At 41.1% G+C, this 18,373-nt stretch overlaps 1 protein-coding gene across 1 annotated transcript; it reads left to right on the top strand.

Moving 5' to 3' along the window:
* Window positions 1–10,179: 10,179 nt before the first annotated feature.
* On the top strand, window positions 10,180–16,479 carry HMGB1 (high mobility group box 1). The gene is made up of 5 exons (XM_045069656.1): window positions 10,180–10,340; window positions 12,535–12,697; window positions 12,923–13,068; window positions 13,544–13,718; window positions 14,782–16,479. Exons 2-5 carry the CDS (start codon window positions 12,548–12,550, stop codon window positions 14,956–14,958), a joined length of 648 nt encoding a protein of 215 aa, XP_044925591.1. The 5' UTR covers window positions 10,180–10,340; window positions 12,535–12,547; the 3' UTR covers window positions 14,959–16,479.
* The last annotated feature ends 1,894 nt before the right edge of the window (window positions 16,480–18,373 follow it).

Genomic DNA, 18,373 nt, shown 5'->3' with positions numbered 1-18,373 from the left:
GTTTATTAAAACATTGCCCCAAATGATCAAGAGAGGGACCACCCTGAACAGAATTGAACACGAAGCTGCCAATATCAACCAGTTTTGACCAACAAAAATGACAACATGATAATATTTTGCTGCATGTCTTTAAAGTCAACATACTAGAATGTAATTTAATCTATGAAGAGAAGGGAATTCTAGACATCATTTCTTAAAATTGAGTATGAACAATGTGGTGGGTATGGACAGAAAGTAAAATCTCACCTTTACATTCAGCGGACACTGAGTACCTGTGATGAACAAAGTGCTGGAGAAACAAACTAAGAGAGCATAATATGTAATATATTTATATAGGTTACAAAATATATGATCCTATATTATTCTATGCACAACACTATAAAACCACTGGAAAGGCAGAACTCAAAAATAAAAGAAAGCTCCACCGAGTTAAGAAGTACAAAAGGAAAGTTTTAAAGGACTGGTTGGATCCTAGCAGTAGAGGTGGGGGAAGGACACTACCAGAAACAATGTGATCTGAAGCTCCAAAGTAGGAGAGTACAAGGTCCAGGTGGATTGGAAAATAGGCGAGCAGTGGAAGAGGAAGCAGAGAGAAATGTGCCTTAATAGGGAGGTCAGGTGAGGACTATGTAGTTAATTTGGATGAAAATTTTGTAATTAAGTGGAAACTTTTTAAGCAGTAGCGTTCTATGCATTAGGAAAATACAATAAAATGATCTAAAATAAACAGCCAACATCTGTTGATCATCTATAGTGTTCCAAGCAATTTATATACTAGGCTCAGCTCTTTCAGTATATGAGTTAATTCAAACTCACAATTCCCCTTTGGAAAGGGGAGTATTATCCATTTTACAGGAGTTGAGGCTCAGAGAGGTTAATTCACTTGGTCCAAGGTGACGCAGCTAGTTAGTGCCAGGGTCAGGATTTTAAATAGTGGGGTCTGGTTCCAAACTCTTCTTTCTGAACCACAAAATAGCAAATGCCAGAACTAGATTTGGGGCTGATAAAAATGAAAAAAAAATGGAAATGATTTAAAGCATTGTGACATAGATATTATAGAATTTAATGTAAGGAAAGAGCTAGCAGGGGGAATCACAGATTCCCAGAGTTGGAGCTAACGTGGGAAGTCAGAGTGAGTGGGGAAATCTGAAAGAGGTGTACTCTACAGAACAGGTAGGTGAACTTGAGAAATTGGTAAGTGGTGCGGTCCAAGAGAGAGCCTTAGGCTGAAAGGGAAGTTTAGGGTCATTTACAAAGAGATAGAGCTTAGGACTAAACTGTGGGGCTTGCCTAGGTCTCTAAGCAGAGAAGCAGAAAGCGACTAGGGATTGATTTAAGGGGAAAGAAGGAATATCCACTAAAGGAGACACATCAGTAGAGATGAGAGGTAAAAGCTGTTTCAAATAGATGCTGATAACTTTTCTTTCCACCTGTTACCTAATTCTGATTTGCATTATCAGGATGGTCTCCTTTTTTTTTTTTTTAAAGATTTTTATTTATTTATTTGATAGAGAGAGATCACAAGTAGGCAGAGAGGCAGACAGAGAGAGAGGGAGAAGCAGGCTCCCTGCTGAGCAGAGAGCCCAATATGGGACTCGATCCCAGGACCCTGAGATCATGACCTGAGCCGAAGGCAGTGGCTTAACCCACTGAGCCACCCAGGCGCCCCAGGATGGTCTCCTTTTGATAATAGTGGAGATGCCTTTACTTCAAGGCTATGATAAATGTGCTTGACTTATGTGTATACAGTACAACGTACTATATACATATAATATACTATATATGGTATATTTTATATATAATACTATATTATATATAGTATATATGGTATATTATATATATAATAATACATAATTATATATATTTGGTTTATTTTCTCATAGGGAAGTGTTTCTAGAGTAATGAGGTCTGAATTTCTCAAAATGATCTGAATCTTTGAGTCCTTTATTAGCAAACTTCTTCTTTTAAAAAACTGGGGCTTTTATTTCTAATTACAGAAGATATAGAAATTGATTACAGAAAACTGGGGAAATACTGGAGGGAATAAGAAGGAAATAAAGATAACCCTTCACCAGAAATAAACACTATTAACATTTTTTAGTATATCCTTCTGTTCTCTTTTGGATTTACATACATGTTTTTTTCCAAACCAGGGATCCTTCCTAAGATATTATGAATATTTTTCCATGGCATTGAATTTAGTATTTGTAACAGTTGGATAGTGAGTGGCATCATGGTAGTCTGTCATAAGGGTGGACCAGAATTTATTTCACCAAGCCCCTGTCATGGGTATGTAGGTTGTTACCACATTGTAGATAATGCTGCAGTTCCTATTTTTTCTTTTTTTAAAATATTTTATTTTATTTATTTGACAGACAGAAATCACAAGTAGGCAGAGAGGCAGGCAGAGAGAGAGGAAGAAGCAGGCTCCCCGCTGAGCAGAGAGCTCTTTGGGGGTTGGGGGGGCTCCGTCCCAGGACCCTGAGATCATGACCTGAGCTGAAGGCAGAGGCCCCAACATGCTGAGCCACCCAGGCGCGCCCCTGCAGTTCCTATTCTTAATCAAACTTTGCACTTTTTACTTCTTTCTGATTATTTCCTAAATATTTGCTAGAAGCAAAATCACTGGTCGTAAACCATGAATGTTTCCAAATCAGTTCCACTTCTCAGTGTGGTATCAATTTGCTGGTAGTACTTACCTTAGAATATGCTAAATCGGGTTTTCTCCTTCCTACTTCCTTATTCCCATTCTTGCAAATCAAAGCAAAACCTTAGAACAAAGATCAACAGCAGCCTTTCAGAAAAAGCATACATATATTTTTGTCAGTCTTTTTTTTTTTTATTAACATCTTCATGAGCTGCAGGTATGGGTTAGCGATCATCTTCTATCAAGCCCCACAAGCCATTCTGGGCACTTGGTGTTTTTTAAACAAAAAGGCTTGGTTCCCTGGGGAGGTGAGACCACCTAGTCCAGCTCCTGCTTGGCAGAGGGACTCCTGTGCTTCTGGCCTCTGACTGTCATTAGAGGCAAATCCAAAGAGGGGGACCTCACCCAGGTGAGGATGACATTTATCCTGGCTGCTAGGATGGCTCTTCTAGGGTTTGATGATGTGCAAGCATCTCCTTGTCATTTCCCAGAGGCCTCTGGCCTGGAGCACTAGTTTTTGTCTTTGTCCTCCCTGGCAGAGCAAAGCACTCCCCTTTCTTGTCCCCAGAGTCTTTCTCTGGGCTTGGGACAGCCCCATAGTCTTGGTGCCAAACTCCTTTGCTGTGCTGGGGGCGGAGGGGACTCTGGCTGCAGGTTGTGGGTGCTGGGCACGTCTCCTGCTCTGCCCACCCCCCCTTCAGCCCCTGTTCAGTCAGCCTGCAGCACCTGCACTTGTCACCTAGAGCTGCTGGTACCCTTGAGGGGAAACAGGGCTCATTTACTATAGTTCTAATGCGGGGTTTTACCAACTATGGGGCTCCTTGATGGGCCGGGAAGTAAATTTAGGATTTTAGGGGACAAAAATCAGACTCTATCACAGCAGTGGTAGGTATTGTCTCATGAAACCTTTCCTCAAATGTTATATATACAAACTGTATTGGTCCTATTCAAAAACTTGAAAGCCAAGGCTGTAAACGCAGGTCAGGATTCCAGTGAGGTTATAAGGTATACTTAAGTGGGAAAGTGTGATCTTCTTAAACATTTTATTAGCTAAGCTAATAACTGGAAGGCCATGTGACTTGAGCTTGGGGCTCAGAAGTGGGTCAATATTGTTCCTTTCTCTCTGGCTGTGTGACCTCAGGCGACTTAAGGAATCTCTCTGAGCCTCCTTGTCATGACTTTTAAAAAAAGCAATAAGCATCCTGGCCTGTAGGATCACTGTGGAGGGTTAAATGAAATGACTGGTGCATAGCGCTCCCCACACAGGAAACATGTGATAAATAAAGCTTATTTTTCTAGTCTTTCTTCTATACAGCACAGACTCCTTATTCCTTGCAAGAACACATGCTACCTATGACATCACCAAAAATGGTTCTGTTTCTCACCCAAGGGACCCCTCTACTTCAGCCTCCTGCTCTCTGTGTGGTTTGTCATGATAATAAGTGTTTCCTACGAAAGGAATTGTTCATCAAAAAAATTTCAGAGTCACAGCTCCTAGCCATAAAATAATAAAGACCCAACTTAGGACTTGCAAGCTGAAGTGTCTAGTCCTGGTCACCCGCCAGGTAGGAAGCATGAGTTGAGGAGGAGTCAAGTAGAAAGCGTAGATAGTGGTGGGGATTGTGGCCCGACCACAGGAGGGACACCCCCTTGGAGGGAGGCAGCCATGATTCATGTTGCAAGATTGTCACCCTGTCGAAGTGTGGATGCAAGCTTATCAGAGCTCTGATTTTACAAAAGAAGCCAAATAATAAGAATATTATTAAAAAGAAGCCAAATTAATAAGATTAAGACTTCTTCAATGTGGAAAAAATCCAACTCTTAATAAACACTGTGTTGGCCGAATGAAACATCCGTGCATCTGATGAGGCCAGCGGCCAGAGGCCGGCCAGTTTGCCCTCTGATCTAACCTTTATGGCTCACCTGACTTATTGCAGGTTCTTAAGAAAAAAACCTCCCAAGGTACCCCTGGAAAATGCTCTTAACATTATTTTGTAGCAAAAGTACATGGTAAGCACATAATCTGTAACTCCAATAATAGATGAAATTTCCACCTACTGAAGAGGAAAGCCACCATTTTCACAAGGTGTTCGATAGCGGGGGCAGCAGCAGGGAAGGAGCGGGTAAAATTAGCTAGTAGGTAGTATTCTGTCATCCCCTCTACGTTTGTTTGGTTAACCAAATCCACTCCTAAAACGTTTATTGCTTTTTTTAAAAAAAAAAATAGCTGACCTGTACCCCTGGGGATAAAAATATATGTTTATAAAAAATAAACAATTAAAAAAAAAACAAAATAAAATAAAATAAAATTTAAAAAAATAGCTTTATGGAGCTATAACTCACAATTCAGTGATGGTTGGCATATTCACAGGGTTATGCAACCATTACTATAATCTGATTTTAGAACATTTTTGTCCCCATAACCATTAACAGTCACTCCCCTTCCCTCCAACTCCCAACTCCTGGCTACCACTAATCTACTTTCCATCTTTATAAAATTTCTGCATTCTGGGTGTTTCATGTGGATGGAGTTGTACAATATGTGGCCTTTTGTCTCTGGCTTTTTTCACTTAGCCTCATGTTTCCAAGTTCCTCCATACTGTAGCACAAGTCAGTCCTTCGTTCCCCTCTGTCCCTGATAATATCGAGCCGTATAGATGACCACATTCACCAGTGGAGGGGTATTTGATTGTTTCCACTTTTTGATTATTACAAATAAGGCTGCTATGAATGTTCATGTGCAAGTTTTTGTGTGGACGTGTTTTTGTCTCGCTTGGATACATAACCAGGAGTGGGGATTGCTGGGTCATATGGTAATTCTGTGTTTAACCTTTGGAAGTCCTGTCAGACTGCTTTCTGAGCAAGCCGCACCATTTTACACGCTCACCCCAGCCGTACATGATGTTTCCAATTTCCCCACATCCTTACCCACACTTGCTGTCATCCCTCTTTTTGCTTATAGCCAATCTCGTAGGGTACTAAAACATTTATTCTTAAGGTTTATGATGCTTTTGATACAGCAGCTGAAGTTGGTCTGTGGATGTGTTTCTTGAGATCATGATCTCCAATAGTGATCTTTTTTAAACTAGATCATCATTTCATATAAAGTTTTACTAATAAGTTTTCCCCTCTTCAGGTATACTGTTCTTTCACTAGGCAGAGAATTTATTAAGAAAAGGTATGATATATCCTCCTTATTCACCAGTGAAATATTTCAATTCTAGAGATATTTCTGGTATATATCAGTTTCATGACTGTTCTTTCTTCCTCGGCCCTCAGTGCAGCCCACAGCTGAAGCCATTGTTTGCCCACATGCAAACCACATTCAGACAAAACTCTGGCTGGGGGCAGAAGCACTTAAGCAACTCCAGACCAGGTCCCCCTTCTCTGCACCCTGACAGATACAGCACCGCCTCTCTGCCCTCCACCTCTGGTCTTGCTTTGTGCCTATCCTGTAACACCCTTTCAGCTTAGATCAAGTATCACTAGTCCCAAGAGTTGTGGAAATGGAGCACAGACCTTAGGGGCTACCTAGAAGTCCCTGTGTGGGGGATTGGGAGGTTTGGAACTCAGTGTCCTAACTTGTGGTCCAGACTTCACAAACCTGTCTCTTCTTTTCCTGAATTCCTCTCTCCTTTATTTGTAGCACCCTGGGGCGGGGGGAAAAAAGGCTTTAAGTATGTATGATCCGTAGTATGGTTGACCTCATCAGACATTTTGGTTTACTGTATCTACTCTTTTTCAGAACCTGACCCTTTTCAAGAAGGAGAGACAGGAGAATTCACATAGCTTGAATTTAGGACTTATTCCATTGGGAAGGAATCAGTATCCATCAGCCAAAAACTTAGCAGCCCCATTTGCATTATATATGTATGTGTGTGTGTGTGTGTATAAAAAACTATATATGTATATAAAATTATATGTGTATATATTTATATAAATTTTATATATTATTATATACATTTATATAAATATATTTTATATGATTATATAAATATATAATAAAATATATTTCTATATAAATATTTATATTTTTATATATAAGAATATATATTATATTTATATATAAGAATATATATTTATATATAATAATAATGACATATATTATACTATATAAATATATTATAAAATATAATATGTATAATATATTATATATATTTTAATATATACTTTTATATATAAATATATATATATATATTTACATTAGAGTTAAGCTTCAAAGGCCTGTTAGAAGCAACCTTTGGGTAGACATTCTTGCAGTTGTCTGTGATAAATTCTTATTTGGCTTGCCAGTGTTCATGGTATCCAACAAGGAATGTCCTTGGCCTAGTTGGAAACTGCTATAAATGCTAAAAATGTATGTATCTGCCTAAATTCAAGATCCCCTCCAGTCCCCCAACCTCACCTTCCCCCTTTTAAGGTATAAGAATAAGATGCAATTGGCACATATCCTCATCTTAGTATCCTAACATTTACTTATTACTTACTATTCTACTTTCCTGCCTTCTGATTTAGAGACACCCAAATGCTTATCTCCAAAGATGGAAGAAGAAGATTAAAACAATAATTTGCAGTAAGTATTCTTTCAGCTGTTAATTCATTTATTCCACAGACTTTATTCAGTGCTTGCTAGGTGCTTGGGATACAAAGATAAGCTAGGGTCCCTGCTTTAAAAGGATGCAGTACAGTAGGACAAGCAGACACAGAATGGGATAGTACACTTGTGAGCATGGTAATTAATGTACAGAATAGTATGGGGTCACAGAAAAGAAGCATTTCATCTATCCTATAGGAGATCGAGGCAGACTTCAGGAAGGATGTAAACTATATTAATGAAAATCTGTAAATCAATCAGCTAAATCAGGTAGGGAGAGAGTGTTCAGGATTTTAGAATTAGTTATCTTTGTAATTTAGAATAAAATACCCAATAACTCTAAAGTAAAATATATGCTAATTTCTGGCCAATGACTCATGTTGAAGAAGGAAGGGGTCTAACATCATGAATAAGTGAACATCAAGGTTGCAGAACTAGAGCTAGAAGTTTGTAGGTTTATTTAAAAGTTTCCTTCCTTTTTATGTTTTACCCTCCCTAAGTTGTGGAAAAACAAATATGAGAAATGTTGTGCCTAAGTGGAGCTTTTTATATGCTTCTCTCTGACATGGCCTCTGTTACACTTGGGAGTATATAAAGGCATCATCACTAGAATGGATGAAAATTAGTGTTGAGTCTTTAGAAAAAAAAAAAAAAAGCTTAATTAGATTTGCAACCACTGCCCTCATATAAAATTAAAATAATCAAGAAAAATTCAAGTTTAATTGCACTTGGTGTTTTTCTAAGTCATGGGTTTGAAGGGATCAACATGACATTGAAACCTTTGAAAAAAAAGTTTAATCTTTACAACAACCCAGTAATCACCTCCATTTTATAGTTGAGCGACTTGAAGCATAAAGTGGTTAAAAAAACCCAGAATTATACAGCTGAGTAGCATAGCTGGGATTTGAACCCAGGTCTATTTAAATCCAGTGCCTATTACTTACTATACCACTCTGCTTAAGTGGAAACCTGTGTGGGCCCGTTGCTTTCCTGTGGCTCTGTCACCATGAACTTAGCCTGTTTTAGAAAACTGGTAAAAGTGTGTGGTTGGGACAGTGCAAATCCAACATTGCTCCTGAAAAATATTGATGATGCTATCTTCAAATAATAGTCAAATTTCGATATCGTGGATGCCATTTAAAATGTCAACAGTTTTTACGACTATTTTGCAATATAGGCACTGAGAATGTAAAGCAGAATTGAAGTAAATGTCTAGATTTGAATAGAGAACAAAATTTGATTCATAGAGGAAATAGACAAGAGTAAATATGTATGAAAATAACAGTAGAAAAGTTAACTTTAGATGTTTACTTTTTAATTACTGCACGTACATTATACTAGTTTATATATTCTTTAATATTATACTCATTTTCACATGCAGGTGTCACGCATTGTCCATTCAACGAGACTATAATCCCTAAGACCAGTCATGTATTTTTTTTAAGAAAAGGAGTAAGCATTAAAACCATAGGTCAGGAAAGGTTATCTGAGCCTGCTCTCAAACAGTTTAATAAATAGGAGTAAATACATTAGGTTATGGATGCTTGAAGTGGCTGTAAGAAATGAAATTAACATAAAAATGATTAATTTTAACTTTGATCTATTACATTGGGAGGAATTGGCTGGTGGATTTAGAAGTGTATAAATACACCAGTAGAGAGTGAAAAAGGGGAAGTCTGTTATAACTGAATAGGGGTGTGGTCTGCCTAGGCTCAGGAGGAATAGATAATAGGTTCCGAAAAGACTGATAGAGCTATAGTCTTCAGAACTGTCCATTAGAGCTAGTACATTTTCTTTACAGACATAATAAGTATGCCTATTAATACCAGCCAGCTTGGTGAGTTAGAGAAACCACAGCCTGTGGATTTGGGCATATGCACTCTCTGCCTGCATCTAATCCTCGGGGTAACAATATACCTACAACTGCTGTAATCCTAGAGCAGTTACATGGATGCACTAAGTGGTGTGATGGGAGGGAAAGATAGCATCACAAGGATTCGTTTGATTATAACAGTAATCCACACCAAGTCAAATAAAATAGCCAAACAGTTAAAAATGTGGTCTCTAATGAATTTGCTAATTCTAGCAGGCCCTCACAAACATTTCCTGCTAGAGTGCCCCATATCAAGACGAAGTAGCTGTGCTTTAATTACATGGATTAATTATTTGATTTCCAGGAAGTTAAGACAGTGCTTTGTATTTAAATAAAAAGTTCTAGACATGCTGTGAAACTCGATCAAACCAAGAAAAAGAGTGAAACTGAATGCCTGTTCAGGGAGTCAAGATTTCAGCTGCTCGGCAAGCTTGACGTTACGGGTTATGAGCCCAGAAAAGGGGTATTTTAAAACCGGCTGACTGGATCGTGTCACTTTGTTATAGGAAAAGCCCTGCCTTTCCAGAGATCTAAAGTGTAATGCAACCGTATGCTGTTGAGGGGCTCGAATCTTGGCTGTCTTCGCCCCTCTGCACTAGCCGATACCCCAATTTTCAGGGGACGTGATCTCATACTGTCGCCCTCACTTTTGAAGGTCTGTTAAAATTCTGGGGTCTCTTATCTCAATGGCTTTGGAAGTGAGTTTGGGGTAAGAAGGGGGGGGGAGGCCTGTGAGTATCTCTTTTGCCTGAGGAGTTGGAGACACTTGTGGAAAAGTCAGGCCCTTTTCGCTCCGGCGGCCGCTCCGGTGTGGGGCTGGCTTGGGTTAGACACATGCACACATACACCATAGAGCTCTGCTTTCCCGTAGCAGCTGCTGCCTCTGCCTCTGCCTCTCCCGCCTCAGCCTCTTTGCCCGGCATACACACACATTCAGATTTGCGCGCTGTTTCAATCCTTGATGACGTGTCCCCGGAGACAGCCAATAGCAAACGGGCTCTGGTCAGGACAATGGGAGGTATCGGGCCAATGAGCGAGCCCCGTGAGTTGGCGGTAGCCAATAGGAGCCGCGCTGGCTGGAGAGTAATGTTACAGAGCGGAGAGAGTGAGGAGGCTGCGTCTGGCTCCCGCTCTCACAGCCATTGCAGTACATTGAGCTCCATAGAGACAGCGCCGGGGCAAGTGAGAGCCAGACGGGCACTGGGCGACTCTGTGCCTCGCTGAGGGTGAGTCTGGGGCAGCGCCGCGGCGGGGAGAGCGCCTCCGGCAGCTCCCCACCCCGCGCGGTGGCCGGATCCCCGCGGCCGGGAGCCGGCGGGTCAGGATCCACACAAAGGCAAATGAGGGGGGACCGTGGGGGGAACTGCGCACGGAGCGAGCCTCTTCTCGGGCGCCGGGAGCCCTGCCCCGCGCCGGAACCCCGGCCCACAGGCTGCCTGAGGCGCTGCGAACCCCGAGCCCCGCGAGTTTCCACCCCCGGCGGCGTCCGCGCTGACTGGCGCAAAAAAATATTTTTTAATTAAAAAAAATTTTTTTAACGTGTTTTCAGCCCCCGGGCCGAATGTTGGGGCGGCCGGCGTGCGCGGGGAGCGGCGGGCGGCGGGGCCGGCGGCGGGAGGGCAGGCAGGCGGGCGGGCGGGCAGGCGGGCAGGCGGCGGCGCTTCACGGGCTGCATTGGCCGCCGCAGAGAGACGGGCGCCGGCGGCGAGCGCGGGCGGGCGGGCGGACGGGCGCTGCGGGCGAGGCGGCGCGGTGGGCCGGGGGCGGCGGCGCGGGGCCGGGCCCGCCGGCCTGTGCCCGGGCGCGGCGGCGGCGGCGGCGGCGGCGGCGGCTCGGCGGCGGGGGGAGCGGCGCCGCTGCGCTCGCTGGAACATGGCTGACTCGGCCCGGCGCTGCTGGCTGGAGAGAAAACAAGGCGGGCGGGAGCGGGCGGGGGAGCTGGGCGCAGCAGTTCCGAGGCAACTTTTTTTTTCCTCTCTTCCCAGCCCCGCGTTCTCCGTGCGGGGGCGGCCGGGGCGCGCGGGCCCGCGCGGAGGGGAACGGGGAGCGGCGGACCGGTGGGCGCCTCCCGGGGCGACCCCCTCCCCCGCGGGCCGGGAGGGGGGAGGGTCCGGGCCCGCGCGCCCCCCGCCCCTCCCCCCGGCTGTAATGGCCGAGTGTGTGCGCCAGAGCGCGGCGCGCACCCCGCCCGCCTGCGCTCACACTCACACACACACTCACACACATACACACACAAAGGGAAGGAGCCATATTCTCGCTCGCGCTCGCCCTCGCGGCGGCGGCGGCGGCGGCGCAGGCGGGGAAGACGCGCAGCGGCCATTCCGTGCGCGCCGGCCCCGGCGGCCGCGGGCGGAGCCAGCCCCCATTTCGAGCGGGGCTTCTCCCTCCGCCAAGCTGACAAAATGGGGGAGGCCTGCGGGGCCTGCGCCGGCGGCGGGGCGGCCGGGCGGGCGGACGCACGTGGCGGCCCGGCGCGGGCGGGCCGGGGCCTGGAGGCCGGGCCGCGGTCCCGCGTTTCTTCGGCGGCCCCGCCGCTACCGAAGTTCTGGGGGTGGGGGCCGAGTGGCGGGAAGGTGTGCGGAGCCCGCCTCGCGCGGCGCCCCGACTTTTCACAGATTAAAAAAAAAAAAATACTCTCCTGGTTTGGGGGGGGCAGGCAGAGCAACGAGCAGGAGTGGCTTTTGTCCCTCATCCTTGTTTACTCGAAGAAACTTCAGACCGGACGTGTTTAGTCAGAACTGAAATACATCTCGGGGCCAAACCGATAGGAAACGAGGCTGCCTCGCGGTGGCAGCCGTACAAATACCACCGCCACCCCCCCAGCCTGGGTCCGAGCGTTGGAGCTTTCTCCTCCTCCCTGCAAAGTTTTGTGCAGAGAGAGTATTTTTAAAGCCCTCATTGAGAAAACTTCAGGCAGACGGTGATTTAGGCCCGTAATTTGGAAAGAATCTGCTCACTTGGGCTGTTACCTGTTTATTTTTTATGTGGTGCAGATCCACGAATCGGCAGCATTGGTTTTGTGGGCTTTGGTTTCGTTGATCAAAAATGGTTTTTTGGTTTTGTACATTTAAAAAGTTTTTAAATGACCGGTTAGTATTCATTCAGAACAGATATAAAGCAGATAAGTAAAGAATACTGTATGAGGATACCATTGTGCCTACACTTTTTTTGAGTTCCCTGAAGGACCGTTTTGGGTGTTTGTTGGGGTTTTTTGTTTTGTTCTGTTTTGTTTGCTTGGCATAGCCTCTTGTAGGAATTGGCTATCACTGCCATTTTCTTCTTTAGTGTTCTAGGAGGTTAAAGTCACTACCTTTAAATAACCAATGCTTGGGTTTTCATTCACACCCCAGGAAGTTAAAGTGCTCTGAAAATGCTATAATTTCATTGCTAATATCAAACATTTACTTTATCTCTTTTTAGAAAATAATTAACCATGGGCAAAGGAGATCCTAAGAAGCCGAGAGGCAAAATGTCATCATATGCATTCTTTGTGCAAACTTGCCGGGAGGAGCACAAGAAGAAGCACCCAGATGCTTCAGTCAACTTCTCAGAGTTTTCTAAGAAGTGCTCAGAAAGGTGGAAGGTAAGGGGGCTTGGAAATTACTGAGGAGATAATTTTTTTAAAGGTTAAATCCAAATTAAGATTTTTTTTTTAAAAACTAGGTGCTATTTGCATAATATGAGTAGTGATATTAGAACAGACTGCTGAATAAATGATAAAAGATACTGATTTTAGTCATTTTAATACTTTGAGGACAATTTACTAAAATTTTCTGTTGACTTAAATTTACAAACAATTCTTTTGTAGACCATGTCTGCTAAAGAGAAAGGAAAATTTGAAGACATGGCAAAGGCTGACAAGGCCCGTTATGAAAGAGAAATGAAAACTTATATTCCCCCTAAAGGGGAAACAAAAAAGAAGTTCAAGGATCCCAATGCACCCAAGAGGCCTCCGTAAGTACCTCGCCTGTTTTTATTTTCAGGGAGGGTTTTGCAGTAGATTAAGATAGAAGTTAAGCAAGCCACCTTGTGGGTTTGGAGTGTATGATCAAAGTTTCTTAGCTGGTAAGTAGTTCACATTGGTATATTGTAAGTAAAATTCCTATCAAATGGGAGGTGTAGCCCGAGCATTTGAATTAAGACACTTGCCTCCTTCACTTGATAACATCTCCTAAATGTAACTTTATTTTTTTTTTATTTTTACATTTTTTGAGAAACCCCAATTACCCGAAATACTTTAGGATGAATTAGTGCATCTTCAACTATTTAAAAAGCTCTAAGTTAAGCTTTGGTTATGAAGACTGTTTAGAAGATAGAACATTTGCACCCTGTCTAGTATCAGGTAGAAATTAGAAGCAGCTTTTATGTAATAGTACAATACACATTTGATAGTCAACTTAAAATCCTAAAATTAAATTTATCTTTTTAGTTCGGCCTTTTTCTTGTTTTGTTCTGAGTATCGCCCCAAAATCAAAGGAGAACATCCAGGCCTATCCATTGGTGATGTTGCAAAGAAACTGGGAGAAATGTGGAATAACACTGCTGCAGATGACAAGCAGCCTTACGAAAAGAAGGCTGCTAAGCTGAAGGAAAAATATGAAAAGGTAAGAAGTATGGATTTGCTCAGTGTAACAATGAAAGGGTATGCCAGATGTTAGATTATAGTTGGTACCTCATCTCAGTTTTATATTTTCTTGTGGTTTTCTAAAAGTTTGGGATGTAATGCAGTTTTTAGATAAACAGCTACATTCAGTGTGACATTGACTGGCTATAGTCTTAATTCTTTTCCATCATTCAAAGAGTACAGAAGATCAAATAAATTGTTATACTTTTTTTTTTTTAACACTTGGGTGCAAAGGCCATACACTTAAGCAGCTTATATTACTCTCTGATACCTCCAAATTTGTGGAGATTCTGGTAGTCCCTTTGAGTCAAATGATTACTTTAAATGATCAGACACATTTATTAAAACAGTCTGGGGAAAGTAATAAAGACTATATCCTTCATAAAGCTACCCTGAAACATTTCTCTTGCCTCCTTAGATAACAAGAAAAAAATCCCAACTTAGTTAAAAGTTGGAAGTCTCTTGATCTATATAAATTGATAAAAAAAATTTGGCTCCTATACTTTGAATTGGAGTATTAAGTTGAATTTTAGCTTATTTAGGTGTCTGGGAAAATGTTGGTTGCTAGATGTTTCTTAACCTGATTGCATGCTTACTAGCAAATTACCTTTTTTGTTGTTGTTTTTAAGACAAAATTTTCTACTATGGATTAGGGTCTGATAGAAACCTGTAGAATGCTGTTTTGCATTCAGAAGGTGGCAGTGTCTACCCTTTAATCAAAGACTGCATTCTAGTTTTAATAAGGCTAAAGTTAAGAATTGGTACATAATTGTACTTCAGTGAGGCATAACATTGCAAATTTAGATCATGTCATTCTGTAGGATATGCATTATTAATTGCAGTTATTTCCTAGTGTTTTTATATGCATATTCTTCAGTCCTTATGTATGGAGTCGGGGTGAGTCTATAGATACGTAATATTTTCATGTAATTGGGGTCTTGACTTTTCATGAAGTTTTGGTCAAGTTCAGTGTTATTTTTAGTTCTCCCTTTACTTAACTGTTTTGTCTTTCCTTCCACTTTCTCCTGCTGTTGTTTTGGAAGGATATTGCTGCATACCGAGCTAAAGGAAAGCCTGATGCGGCAAAAAAGGGAGTCGTCAAGGCTGAAAAGAGCAAGAAAAAGAAGGAAGAGGAGGAGGATGAGGAAGATGAAGAGGATGAGGAGGAGGAGGAAGATGAAGAAGATGAAGATGAAGAAGAAGATGATGATGATGAATAAGTTGGTTCTAGCGCAGTTTTTTTTTTCTTGTCTATAAAGCATTTAACCCCCCTGTACACAACTCACTCCTTTTAAAGAAAAAAATTGAAATGTAAGGCTGTGTAAGATTTGTTTTTAAACTGTACAGTGTCTTTTTTTGTATAGTTAACACACTACCGAATGTGTCTTTAGATAGCCCTGTCCTGGTGGTATTTTCAATAGCCACTAACCTTGCCTGGTACAGTATGGGGGTTGTAAATTGGCATGGAAACTTAAAGCAGGTTCTTGTTGGTGCACAGCACAAATTAGTTATATATGGGGATGGTAGTTTTTCATCTGATGCAGCTTCTACGAAATAATTGTTGTTCTGTTAACTGAATACCACTCTGTAATTGCAAAAAAAAAAAAAAGTTGCAGCTGTTTTGTTGACATTCTGAATGCTTCTAAGTAAATACAATTTTTTTTATTAGTATTGTTGTCCTTTTCATAGGTCTGAAATATTTCTTCTTGAGGGGAAGCTAGTCTTTTGCTTTTGCCCATTTTGGATCACATGGATTATTACAGTGTTTATCTTTTCATATAGTTAGCTGATTAAAAAAAAGCTTTTGTCTGCACCCTGCATACTCATGATGAGGGCAATAAAAGTTGAATTGAGACAGTTTTCATCCATAACTGAAACTCAAATCTTGATCAATTGATACCAGATCTCACATAGCCCAGTCACGTTTATAAAGTGAAGAGTAACCAGTCTAGTCACAGCATGGGATTAGTAGAATCAAACATTTTGAAAAGTCTGTCCTTGAAGGACTAAGAGAAAAGTATGTTCTAATCTTTACTTGAGGACTCTACATTCTTTAACTCCCATTACCATGTAATGGCAGTTATATTTGCAGTTCCCACATTAAAGAAGACCTGAGAATGTATCCCCAAAAGCGTGAGCTTAAAATACAAGACTGCCATATTAAATTTTTTGTTGACATTAGTCCCAGCAAAGGCTCTGGAAAAAAAAAAAAAAGGGCTGGCTGTAAATGTCTTCTCCTATTTATCTGAATATAGATTTCATAGGAAACTTGACTTTCATTAAAGGTATTTTTAATTAATTGGGCCAACTTATAAAATGTATGCCACATTTAAAATCAGGTGTATTTTCCTATATTATAGTTTGCTCCTTTATATAAGTCAAATAGACCTGAAGGAAGAAGACACTTAAAACTTTGTATTTCAGTATGAGTTACCTGATTTGAATTTGATTTCTCTTTACAAAACCCTAACCCATTCATTAGACTCATGTTTATCTACATAGCAGTTTAGGGAACAATTTGGCAATTTTGTGGTTTTTTGAGATTATCGTTCTCTTAAAGTGCCAGTGTTTTAAAATAGCGTTCTTGTAATTTTACACGCTTTTGTGATGGAGTGCTGTTTTGTTATATAATTTTGACTTGGATTCTTTCCATTTGCATTTGTTTATGTAATTTCAGGAGGAATACTGAACATCTGAGTCCTGGATGATACTAATAAACTAATAATTGCAGAGGTTTTAAATATTAGTTAAATGGCTTTCACTTAAGAATTTGTTACATACATATTTTAACTTTTCCAGTAGTAACTTAGCAACACCATTTAAACAAATCTAAAGTCTGGCAGAGTTTTTCCCTTTAAAATTACTTTGTTTATGAATAGGATAATGATTTGATGAAAGCAAGTTTTTGTTGAATGGTGTTCTCAGGGGATGTTGTATATATAAATGCAGAAAAATTAAGTTTACTTCCAGAATGTTGGGTTAAACAAGATAGTTTTTCAAAGCAAGGCACATGCAGTTAAAGTGATCATAAATCTAAATTTATCAGTTTTCTAAGTCAGATGGAGGACCTCAATAGAAAGGCCATTATTGTAAAAATCGAAGTTTTTAGTCAAGAGGAACAAGTCAGTATCCTTACATGGATGTTTCCGCTTATGGCTACAGCATGACAACTGTCAACATCTGTTGCTAGTAAGTGATCCAATTAAAAGTGAATTCTGCCTCAAGGAAACTTGTAACTTTAGTGGGTGTGTCATGACAACTACCAGTTTCATAAGATGTTGAGAATGGGAACAAGTTTTTGTGTGTGTTAACTGGCTTCAGATCTTGACAGGAGAAAGACAAAAACTTCAATTTGGTGAAGCTAATAAAGTTCTGTTTAGTGTTTCAGCAGTATCCCTAGGGCTTGAAATTTTTAGGTAGTTTAGTGTAAAGCCTTGGTATAATTGGGATGAGTTGTTTAAAGTTAATGGATAGGAACTATTTTAATATTTAGAGATAGTTACTACACTATGGGCATAAAGATTTTCTTAATAAGAAAACCAGTATAAAATTTGAGTAGTAAGTTTGGAGCACTTAAAATATCAGTGTGGATTAAAACCTAACTAATCTCCACTCCCTAACTTTTCCCTTGTAAAGGTTGGGCACTGTGGCAGGTTGTAATTCTTCTGGTAATTGTCAAGGTGTTGATCCATTTGCCATATTTATTAATTTTCTTAGAGTAAAATCTGAAAAAACATACTTTGTGTCCTGTGCGCCACAGGGATGATAAATTATAAAGATGAGAAGTTCTCGTGTGACACTGCCATTTGACAAATACTTCCCTTACTGCCAAGAAAATTCTAAGTATTGCTCAGATGTTAGGGTAGCAACTAGCTATATTGAAAACTACACTGGAGAGACAAGATAGCTATTTTTTTGAATGAAAAATGGAGCCAACTTACTTGCTTGGCATCACATAATCTATGATGAAAGCTCAGATAAAGGTCAGCGCCTTCTGAAAGGGCCCGAAGTAGCTCTTTTTCAGTACCAGGTGGGCAGTTTTTACATATGATGGTATCACTATGTGCATAAATAACTAATGGCCTGTATCTTGGCATTACCTGTTGCTCAAGTGTGAACCCTTGGCTAGTTATTAGGGTACTTTATATTAGAGATCATAGTAAGCTAAAGCTTTTTTCACTTTATTTTATTTTATTTTTTTTTCAAAGGGCCTGAAATGCCTTTTAAAACTACGTAAAAGCCAGCAAATGGTTTGGATACCTATGCAACAAAAGATGCAGGCTGGTTCATTCTCTTGTGTTCTAATAGAAAAGACTGAACAGCAGTGCTAACACTTGCCACAACTTGGGAAATTCCCTGGGTGTAAGCCAAGTTGCTGCCTGGAGTTAAGAAGCAAAGATGTTGCTCTGTCGTAGGAATGCTGCTATTTAACCATGCACCATGGTGTAGAAATAAATGGTACACCAAATAATATGATGCCCATATCCAGTGTGAAGGAGATCGTATCAGTCAGGAGGAAGTGTAAGCACGTAGGTCTCTAGGCATGTCCATTGGTTTGGACCTTATATGTAAGCTGATTTTATTGGTCACCCACTGAAAAAGAGGAAGTACTGATAGATATCTGGAATGACATGA

The sequence above is a fragment of the Mustela putorius genome, unplaced genomic scaffold (genome assembly GCF_011764305.1).
Source record: "Mustela putorius furo isolate JIRA1106 unplaced genomic scaffold, ASM1176430v1.1 tig00003942_pilon_pilon_pilon, whole genome shotgun sequence".
Classification (NCBI taxonomy): Eukaryota; Metazoa; Chordata; class Mammalia; order Carnivora; family Mustelidae; genus Mustela; species Mustela putorius.
This window is presented reverse-complemented; position numbering and strand designations above follow the sequence as displayed.

Coding starts and splice junctions, on each gene's coding strand:
- HMGB1 (XM_045069656.1), top strand. CDS start 12,548: ATGGGCAAAGGAGATCCTAAGAAGCCGAGAGGCAAAATGTCATCATAT. Junction 13,069..13,543: donor AATGCACCCAAGAGGCCTCC/GTAAGTACCTCG, acceptor TTATCTTTTTAG/TTCGGCCTTTTTCTTGTTTT. Junction 13,719..14,781: donor TGAAGGAAAAATATGAAAAG/GTAAGAAGTATG, acceptor TTGTTTTGGAAG/GATATTGCTGCATACCGAGC.